We start from the raw sequence: 11,404 nt of genomic DNA, 5'->3' as shown, positions 1-11,404 counted from the left end.
TCCTGGGAGGGGAAACTGGGAAAAGAAAAATTATATGACATGTAAATAAAGAAAATATCTAATAAAAAAAAAAGAGTATATTGCAGATACATGAGATGGGTTGGGTACCACAGTAACTTATCCCTGAATTCTGACAGGTTGTGGATTTTTGAAATAGTCTCATGTGTTGTAAAAAGAAGTTTCCTTGATGAGGGTGAGAGATGCATTTATCTGTGGTGTAAGGATAATTATTCAGAAAACAGTATGAAATTATAGTGGTTTAGGAAGCTTCCAATTGTAGGTTCTCCTCTTCAGTCTGATCTTTTCGGTCGTGGGTGGTTTGATAGGTTTATAGTAAAGGCATCAATATCCTCCTTTTGAGTGGGCTTTAATTAAGTCCAATTACACAACTGTCAGTTAACTCAAAGGCAAAAGTGTCACTATTGACCTTGTGGATACCTTCCTGTCCAGTCATGCTTGTGTTTCATAAGCTTGAAGCTGTGTAGGACAACCGGTTGCTCCTCTCCCTTGAGATCTTGCACAACACTTTCTGACAGTATGAGACCCAGTTCTCAGGGAGGAGGTTTCTAGGTTTGTTCCAGCTTGATATTTCCAAGTCCGGTGTCAAAAGTGAGGGTTTCTTGAGTAATATGTCTTACCTTCTAATTCTGGGAGGCAGTCAATGGCAATATCGATTGTTTTGGAAGTCTGTTGGACTCCCCTGACCAACAGCTAGAGAAGAGGTTTCTCATGCCTAGTACTGGAGTTTTCATTAGATGATCCATGGCTCTCGGGGGAGCATTATCACCCCAAATAGCATAACTTCATTTAAAATATATATCTATATATCTATATACATGTATTACATGAATTTTAGTAAACATCATGCATGATTCCTTATGTCTTTTCAAACATCTGTAGTGTTATATATGCCTGCCCCCGTATTGTCCTCTTCCCAGCTTCCCATCCAAAGCTCTTCCTCTCCCTGCCCCACCATAGCACCAGTTCCTGCTCTTTCCATCTTTAGATTCAAGGCAAGAAACCAGGTCTTCAACTTTGTGCTCTGAGTAGGAAAAGCACTGTGCCCCTCTCCCTCTGATGCACATTTTATGCATTGACATTCTTTTTTTTCAGAAAAAGCTGCAATTTGAGACCAAAATACCTATTGCTCATTATGTTTGACCCATACCTCTGAGATCTAGGCTCTGTAGAACTTTTAAAGACACAAAGGATAATATCTTTGATGGCATTGTTCGAGATGTTGAGCATTTTAAGTTGAGTCATATGAGACACCTCTTCTGGAAGTCTTGTTAACTGCAAGGATGATTACACAATTATAATTTTGTACATCCATAAATATGTGACTCCACATTCCCCCCCTGGAAACAACTGGAAGAACAGTTTTGTTCCAGCCTTTGTGTCAGGAGATACTTTCATTCTGTTATAGTTCTTAGTGATTCCACATCCTGAAATCCTTGGGCTCTTGTGTATCACCCACATGTCCCTGAGTCTTATCAGTGCTCCCCAGTTAACACTGTTGCTTGGGGCCCATTCTCTTCCCAAGCCAGCTCAGTGGCTGCACCCTCCACTCCTTTCTTGTCTCCCTAAGGCTGATGCTGCTTTGTCTTTTTTCTTCCAGGAAGTTTTTTCAACTCGTCAGTCATACTGTATCCTAATCTCCTCACTAAGAGTGATAAAGATGTCTATATTTGCACAGCAAATACATACCACACATACCCACATGCTATATCTTCCACATATATACCACACACCACAAACATGCTACACACATACACCATACACACAACACAAACATACACACACATACAATACACATACAACATACACACAAAACACACTATACAAACATACCACCACACAGGTCACACACTCATAACATACATACACACATACAACACATACATAGCACACACACTCCACATACACACAGGAGCACATACAACATACATACACCACACACATACACCACACACAGTGCCCCCTCTGTCGCCCATCTATGGGAACAGATGCCTGAAAAAGATCCACAAAGCTGAGCCACAGGATGCAATCCCCATTGTGCCATCTTTCACTTTTGGTTTTGCTCTTCACATGTTACATGCTTAGTGTTTTGTTTTTTATAAAAATATTTGTACAACTTGGGGATAGTAAACAGATTTGAAATTTCTTGCCTTCTCCTAGGAGTACTGCTTCTAAGCTTCCCCAAGAAAATCCTGATCATACTAGCTCTCCTGCTTTTAAGGAGATATCCTTATCTGGCCCTACATAAAGGCCTTCCTTATGTTCTGGAGGTTGTGATGCAAATACACCAGGGATCTTTTTATGAGGCTCTGTCTCCAAGGTACTCTTTGGAGCATCTACTCCTGTATTTATTCAGGAACAAGATAATCAGAACAAAGTAAACTTAAAAAGTTAAACAAGGTTCCATAGGCTAGAGGGGTTGGCAGTAGATCAGATTAAAAGCATCTTCCTACTATGTGCCCAGTTGAATCTGTGGCACTTAAGATTAGGGGCTGCACATGGTATGCCCCTGGAGGAAAAGATTCAGCAACAAAGTTAGATTGGCTGGAGTTATCTCTATCATGCATGGGGGCTTATACAGATGGACAAAGAATGGTGTGGGTAAATGATAAGAGAATGAAGGATTCGGACACTTCTTTCTTAGGAAAGTTAGCTTGTATAGGACCACTGTGGTGTCATATGATCAAGGAACAAAAGAATACCAAGATTAGACATACAAATAAATTCTACAAAGACATAAAGTATAAACATTGTATTATGTTAGAAATTGATTAACAGCACTGCCTCCCCTTTCCCTGTTGCAGGGAAATATTTAAAAAGTATGGTGATCCCATGCTATACCCTGCTAATATCTGCCTCAGCAGTCTCATAGCCTCTAGGTTAGCCTCAGGTGGCGGTATTCCCAGCTCCAGTCTGCCTCAGAGCCTCCTGTACCTTCTCAGCCATCTACCCCCAGTAGCTAGTTGTCATAAATCCCTTTGATCCGTAAATCAAAACTCTTGAAGCTTATACTTAACAGTCAAATTTATAGATCAATAAATTCCCAATTCACAAGATGCCCATACAATAACTTCAGAGCCAATTGATAATGATATAAATTCCCCACCTAGATAAGACATAGCTACCTGTGGCTATTTAAAGCCACATGGAATCTGGATCACCCTGTTCTCCCTCTCTCTTCCTTCCTCCTTCTCTCTTCTTTCTATCCCTGCCTCTGAAACTCTTAGCTCTGCCTCCCTTTCCCTGTCCAATCACAGGCTTCTTGTATTAATATTTACATTAATTAATATTTAAATTAATTGGACAGGGAAAATTCTGCTACAGCTTTGGCCTGAAGATTTTTCTTGGGCCCAAAGACAATTGGCACTCTGACCATCAAAAGTTGATAATACACTTCTCCAGACATGGCAATCTGCCCAAGCTGGTTTGGAGATTTTCTTTCTATCTAGTGTCCTTGAATCTGCAAGAGCCACCAGCTTAAGATTGACCTGCAATGCTTTGTTAAAATATGCCTCTATATTCTTAGATGGGTTATGGACCTGATGAGGGAAAATAATTGGAAAAGATAACTGTTCTGTCTCAATTTATTAATGATGACTAAACTTATGACCAAGAGGAAGTTAAAACACATGTCCGAGGACAAAAGTAATACAATCTATGTCTTAGAACAACATGAATCAATCCCTGCCTACTGAATTCTGTATAAATAAAGAAGAGCTCTGACTGCCAGTCAGTCAGGATGCAAGATTCTCCTGGTACCCATGCCTGACTCACTCCTTCCTCTCCAACTCCTTATCTCTACTGAGGGACCTGGACATTGCTGGAGCTGAACCCCTAGAACCACACATATACACATATGCTGCACAACATACACCTGTCAAACCTCCCACTACACATCACAAACATACACACACACACACACACACACACACACACACACACACACATATACATAGATGCAGACACAAAAGAATGAGTACGATTAAAGTATGTTGTATAAAGCCAGATTAACATCATGCATAAATATGGCTAGTGAGGAGGTGTCCCATATGGGGAAGTGATACTTCAGAGTTATATGTGAGTAAGAAAGACCATCCAAGACTTCCAAGCTTATACAGTAGGAATAAGATCAACACAAATGAGCAGATCTGTCAGTGAATTTCCTTCAAATAAATATTTTTTGAACATTTCATTTAATTTTTGTTTTGTGTTTTTTTTTTGAGACAGTATCTCTCTATGTAGCTCTGGCTTCCTTGGAACTATGTATTTGAGGTCAGCCTCAAACTCATAGAGATCCTTCTGCTTCTCCCACCAAGCTGGGATTAAAGACATGGCCACTATGTGTAAATGTAACTTCTATTCTCCTGTAGTAATTGTTGTCTTTGAGGCTTACTGCCTCCTTCTGTCTTCTAACCTCCTGCCTAGTCCTGGAACCTTGTAACCTCCATACAATCTAATCTAGGCCTATAATGCTTTTAGTCTGTGAGAGTTCTGGTGAATAAGCCTACCCTTTCTTGTGCTTTCTGAGCTCTGGTTAGCTGGCCCAATCTCTTCTCTAAGCTGACTGATTCAATCTGGCTTCTCTATCTGCCTCTGACTTTCTGCTCTGGCTGGCTTCAAACTAACTCTGGCAATCTATTTTAATCTTCTGGCTATTTCTCACTTTCTGTTTCATTCTGTCTTCACCTGTATCTAACTTGTTCTCTCTTCAATTTGTCTCTGTAACCCCCTTCTCTTTCTTTCCTCATTGACCTCTTAACTAGCTTCCCTTGCCTCTCTCATGAAAGTTGGGCATATCTTATTCTGTCAAATCTTTCTCTGATTCATCACTTTGTCTGCCACTCAATTAGATTGCTCTTACAAATATGGGTGCTTCCTTCAACAAACTAACTTTACCTTCATTATTTGGGATCTATGGTGTGTACTAAGGTCACATCTGTATTCTAGCCGGAGGGATTAAAGGTGTGTGCTAAGGGCTGAGTTACATCCCAACTAGAAATGGGTATTTTAAGTAAATAACATGATTTTGGGGTTCACAGTATGATCAAATAGTCTGTCGCAACCATTCTTGGCTAAATATTCTTTAAATACTTGCTCAGTGTTTATCAGAAGAAGAGAGAGCTCTGAGATGATGGAGCAGATGTTGAAAGAAGAATTCTGTTGCACAACCATCACATTGCCCAGTGGAAACTCTGTGACTAACTGGATTCATCTTCTTCAGGTGGTTGGTTGTTGATAAGCTAATAGATAAACTAATAATTTAGGTGTTCCATCTCCATTCTATCTAAATGACATTTTCAACCACATTAGATATTTTTCATAACAAAGATTCTTTTTTTTTTTTCTTGGTTTTTTGAGACAGGGTTTCTCTGTATAGCCCTGGCTGTCCTGGAACTCACTCTGTAGACCAGGCTGGCCTCGAACTCAGAAATCCACCTGCCTCTGCCTCCCAAGTGCTGGGATTAAAGGCGTGCGCCACCACCGCCCGGCACAAAGATTCTTATAAATAAAGTTTCTTTATCTAAAGATTGTTGAAATAAACTTGTAAAGACTTTAACTGGGGTTTCTGGCAGTCTCTTCAAACCATGAATTTCCCCTCTCTTTGTACCTCTCTCTTCCTTCTTCCCTGTTTTCTTTCTTCCTTTCCTTCTTTTTTGGACAGAGTCTCACTCTGGATCCCAGGTCAGGTGTCAACTCACTTTGTTCCTACCTCAGCCTCATGAGTGTTGGGATCACAGTCGTGCACTACCATGCCAAATATAAAACATTAACAGCAGTCCCCATGGGACTGGAGATTTGGCTCCACAGTTAAGAGCTCTTGCTGCTCTTGTGAAGGACTCAAGTATGTTCTCAGCACCCACATGACAATTCACAAGCAACTTTAACTCCAGTTCTGGAAGATCAGACATCCTCTTCTGGCTTCCATGGGAACCAAGCAGGCAAACAGCATACCACACAAACACACACACTCACACACACACACACATCAAAGCAAAATAATCACATAAATATAATAGGCATTATAAAAAAGAGAATCATCATCTGGAATGAAGTCTGATGAATATGACATAGCCTGATAAAACAGGAAAATAAGTCAGACAGCACCATGCAGACAGTTGCTGGAGTAAATGAGGCATGAAACAAGTGTTAGTCATGGGCAAGAGCAGTCACTAACTGAGACTATACCCTCCAGGCTTGTCTGCAGCCTGATCTCATAAAGGCTCCCTCCTCTCTAATGATTCTAACTTGTGTCAAGTTGACATAAAACTAGCCAGGACACATGTACACTGTTCCTCAGGTTCAGATTGCCCTACTCTTGCCTCCTTCCATACCCAGAAGAGCAGTCTTACCTTTTCCCCACTTGTCTGGCTCATATCCAGCTCCTCCAGAGTTGACATTGGCACAGGTCAACAGGAAAATGTGTGAAATTATTGATTGACAAATTTAACTTCTGGATCCTTTTCAGTTTGGATATTTCTGGAGGTATTTTCTGTAATTTATTGTCTGAAATATCAAGCACTTGCAAGTTTTTTTTAAAGAACACAGTTCCTTCGGGAAAATATCAAACTTATTATCAGATAGAATGAGAACATGGAGTGATACTATAGCAGAGATACAGGATGGAATTTTCTTTATTTGGTTTTTAGCAAGGTCCAGATATTCAAGATTAGTGAGAGAACATAGATGTTCTGAAAATATGGTGAGTTTGTTTCTATTCAGCTCTAAATGAAGTAGCTGCTTACTGAACGACATGTCCACAGGGATGTCAGAAACATAATTTCCATTAAAACTCAAGTGATTGAGTGACTGTAAAGCACACAGTCCCACTGGGAAGTACATTATATTGTTATAATTCAATTCAACTCTTGTTATTTTTCTGCAGTTTTTTATTTCAATAGGAACATGTGTGATTTGATTGCCTGAAATCTCCAGGGTGTGTATACTAGTAAGATGTGAAATTTCTTCAGTCATTTTCATTATTTTATTTCTGTTTACATGGAGTTGTCTCAAATTTTTAAGCTTATGGATTTTCTTAGGAAGTTCTTCCATGTTATTATCAGCAAGACTAAGAGGTTCCAAATTTACACAGTGGGAAATTTTCTTTGGTATGCTTTGCAATAAATTTTTATCAAGGTAAAGCAGCCTGAGTTCTTTGAAATTCTCAGTTTTGGGTGAAATGGCTTCCAATTTATTGTCAGCTAGATGAAGTTCTTTTATTTTGGAGAATTGAAATATTTCCACAGCCAAAAAATAAGTTTATTGTGATCCATTAAAAGGTTTTCTAAATTTTTCAGTTCCCTAACTTCCTTTGGTAAACTGCCTATCATGTTTCCTGTAAGGTTTAGGGAACTTAATTTTGGAAGGAAGCATAGTAATTTAGAAATATTGTTAATTGGTTGTATTCCAGATTGACTAGACAAAGAATCTGGTATATATGTTAACATATTTTTTACCCAAACTTAAAGTTTCCAAATGTCTAAGATTTTCTAATCCACTAGGTAAAGTCCCAATATGATTACTATGTAAGAGGAGTTGTATCATATTCCCAAGTTTTAGTAGTTCTTTGGGTATATGTGGTATCTCATTGCAACTGGCATTTAGTATTCTTAAATTGCAAAGCAATTGAATTTCCTTTGAACCTACAAGGCAAATGTTGATATCACTAGAAGTATGATGAAGATGTTGAAATCACACACACAAGGCTAACAGCAGATCTTCACCTCTCCCTCGCCCACTCCAAATCCAGCTGCGACCACTGTCGGCCGACCCACCACATCTCCAGTGGACGGCATGCATCTTTGTCTCCTCAGCTCCCTTCTCCTACTCATGGCTTTATTCCAGACTTCAACTGCTGCAGGCACTCACTGCCAACCCCCAGGCCACTCTGGCCAGGCAATCAGATAGGCTATCTTCAAATCTTCCTCAAATTTCTCTAAGTCCAATCCCTAGTGTCATGACCTGCTCTGTAACAAACCTTCTATTGTGCCTCTCCTTGCTCTCTGCCTTCATTCACAGGGAACTAAACAGATCCCAGTGGAATACCTTGATTTTTTCTGTCCTCTAGACCTCCCAGCACTGCCCCCAGACCACCATCCTGATTCCTTAGTGTCAGTTCCCAGTATTCATTTTACCTGAACCCCAAGAGGCCACATTTATCAGGATCCCAAAAGAATTTGTTATCAACATGCATAGTAAGAGGCTGTCTTAAAAAGACAGAAAAACAGACAGACAGACAGACAGACAGAAAGAAAGACAGACAGAAGGAAAGATAGACAGACAGACAGACAGAAGGAAAGACAGATGGATAGATAGATAGATAGATAGATAGATAGATAGATAGATAGATAGATAGATAGATAGACAGACAGGTAGGGAGAGAGAGAGAGAGAGAGAGAGAGAGAGAGAGAGAGAGAGAGAGAGAGAGAGAGGGGAAGAGAGTGAGAGGAAGAGAGTGAGAGGGAGAGAGAGAGGTCATAGTCATCATATCCTGTTGAGAGACTGAAAATTTTCTGGGATTGATTAGAATGAAGAGGGAATGACATCATCAGTCCTACTGTTTAACAGAGCATTGTTTTTTTATTTCCTTTTTTCTTTCTTTCTTTCTCTCTTTCTTCCTTCTTTTTCTTTCTTTCTCTATCTCTCCTTTCTTTTATTCATTCAGTCAGAGGCTAACTACTGTGCAGCACTGGCTGGTCCAGAACATACCACTTAGAAAAGGCAGTCTGTAACAGAGATCTGCCTGCTTCTGCCCATTGAGTACTGAGAACAAAGTCATGTGCCATCATGCCCAACTTTTTTGGGGGGAAAACAGAGTGTTTAAATTAGTTATTAGGCTAGAATTGAGATTAGTGGGTTTTATGATAGCATTTTCCACATATTTGTTCTTTGAAATAGTCTCATGTATCCTAGGCTGCCCTTGAACTATGTAGCTGAGAACACCCTTGTACTTCCAATCCTCCTGCCTCTACCTCCTGAGTACTTGGATTATAGACATGAGCTACCATGTCTGATTTCTGTGATGGTAGTGATTGATCCAAGAAATTGTATGTATACTGCGCAAGCCACTCTATTGACTGAGCTACATCCCAGCTCCACATACTTTATTCTTTCTCATGCCCTTTCCCCCTCTTATGCATTCTCTCTAATAACCCATCTGCCACACATTCTGACCTGAGGTTCAGGGACATTCTATTACTCAGATACCCCAAGTCTCAGAAATAGTTTCCTTCCAGAGTGCTTAATGCCTTCATCTATTTTCTGTTACAGTAACAAAAAACAACAGACTTGGGCAATTATAAACAACTTAACGCTTATCCAGCCCACAGTTCTGGTAACTAAAGGGCTCAAGATGAAGAAGATGCATCTGGTGACTACCTGTTTGTTGCATCACACCACAGAGAGAGTCCATGCTCCTGTGAATTTGAGTCTTTCTTCCTCTTATAAAGCCACCAATGCTATCATAAGCCCACCATTTAATCCTAGTTATCTCCTAAAGGTCTCATTTCCAAACACTACCTACATGAATTTGGGGAAAATGTTCTCATCCATGAACTGTTAGGGTACACATTCACTCCATAGCATCTGTTAACAGAGTCTTATTTTGATCTACATGAGGTCCAAAATACAAGGACATAAATGTGTCAGTGAGTTGAAGGGCTGTCCCAGGGAATGTCAGCCATCTTACCTTTGAGAAAAGCCAAAAGAGCAGCATCTCACATCTTATTATGCCAGTTATTTCTTTTTCCCCTCTGAGGCTGGGCAGAAACATGAGGACAGAGGGGGAAGTGGTTTTTAAAGGGCACTGGCTTATTTGAAAACCTCCATTAGGCAGGTCAAATGGTCCTTCTCATTGTTTGATTGCTTCACTCACTTCCTGCCTAATTCTAGATTAAATGCCACCATTTTCAGCCTGGTATCTTCTGGTCCTTACTCTACCCTAACTCTACCTATTTCCATTAAAATGTTTGTTTTGGTGTGTGTGTGTATGTGTGTGTATGTGTATGTGTGTGTGTGTGTGTGTGTGTGTGTGTGTGTGTGTGTGTGTGTGTGATTATTTTTAATTATCCAAGACTTTTTAAAGTTTAGAGATAATATTATTGTCAAAGCATTCTTAAAGAAGCTCCTAGTGCATCACCATTAATCCGGACAGAATTTGTTTTTAAAGAAATAGAAAAGAGATTTGTAAAGGGCAAGAGCTGACCTTGGCAGTAGGGACCAAGCTTGACCTCACAGTAGGGACAAAGCTTGATGTTTGGCAGAGGTGTCTGCAAAGAAACACAAAATGAAATTGCCCTCAGCACAAAATCCCCCTAGTGACTAATTTTCCTTTAGCTTTGTTCATCCTTGTCCATCCACACAGCTTTCTATTCTTGGATTTTCTGTTCATTGTTAAGACAGGATCTCTGTTATCCTAGTCCAGTCTCCAACTCACTACACAGTTGAGGAACTGCTAGCCCTTCTGTCTATAACTCTTAGTCATTTCAAACTACTGGAATAAAATTTCATTTCTTGGATAGTTTATAAATTATAGAACTTATTTCTCACAGTTCTTGAGTCTGGGAAATCCAAGATGAGTTGCTACCAGAATTGTTATCTAGTGAGAGCTGGTGTTGCAGTTCGTAGATAGTGACTTCACACTGGATCCATGAATAGGGGAATGGGCAAGTTAGCAGTTGAGGCTATCTTTTATAAGGACACTAGTCCCATTCTGTAAGGCTCAGATCTCACATCTAATCAGTCCACAAAGCCTAATTTCCTTGTTCCAGCCATGGAGATGGTTTCAGCACCCGATTGGAGGAGATATTCTAACCATGGAAATATGAGCTCCTCAGGCTTTCTCCCATAAATCTACAAAACCCTACTCAGTTGTGGGGAAGTCCAAGATCCCACACTGCTTCAGAGATGGAGAGTACACACGGTCTGAAGTATATGGACTCTTCAGCAATAGGTTCTTATCACCAATTTCTTGGAGTCAACCAAGGACAATGGGAATTACCTATATTCTTTTGGGTGGCTTTTGAATTCCCCTGACCAAGAATTTAAAGGTAATCTCACCATGCCTGATATTACAGTTTTTGTTAGTCTGTGGCTTTTCTGCTGTGGATTAATTTTTGCAGCAATTGAAGATAACCAGATGTCCTTCCTTGTACTTAGACACAGTACTTTATAGCTTCTGCCTCACTTCTCTGAGAGATGATTCAACAGTTCATTTGCTGAATTTGGTTCTAGCTGTTATTTGCCAAGAACTCATATATCTATAAATCTCATGAGTCATGAAAACTGGTCTGGTCCTTGGCACTGAGAAGAATAATGAAGGGGTAGAAACAATATGAGCAAAAGACGGAAGGCATCCCCCATTCACAAATCGGAAATGCTTCCACATTTT

General features: G+C 40.0%; 1 protein-coding gene across 1 annotated transcript in view; it reads right to left on the bottom strand.

Moving 5' to 3' along the window:
* The window catches only part of Lrrd1 (leucine rich repeats and death domain containing 1), a 24,508-nt gene extending 13,331 nt beyond the window's left edge, over positions 1 to 11,177 (bottom strand). The window contains 5 exon segments of the mRNA XM_031380283.1: positions 1,169 to 1,293; positions 6,369 to 6,409; positions 6,412 to 6,522; positions 10,220 to 10,283; positions 11,074 to 11,177. Coding sequence (XP_031236143.1) covers positions 1,169 to 1,293; positions 6,369 to 6,409; positions 6,412 to 6,522; positions 10,220 to 10,283; positions 11,074 to 11,076 — 344 coding nt within the window. The 5' untranslated portion in view covers positions 11,077 to 11,177.
* Positions 11,178 to 11,404: the final 227 nt, after the last annotated feature.

This window comes from Mastomys coucha, unplaced genomic scaffold (assembly GCF_008632895.1).
Source record: "Mastomys coucha isolate ucsf_1 unplaced genomic scaffold, UCSF_Mcou_1 pScaffold19, whole genome shotgun sequence".
Lineage (NCBI taxonomy): Eukaryota > Metazoa > Chordata > Mammalia > Rodentia > Muridae > Mastomys > Mastomys coucha.
This window is presented reverse-complemented; position numbering and strand designations above follow the sequence as displayed.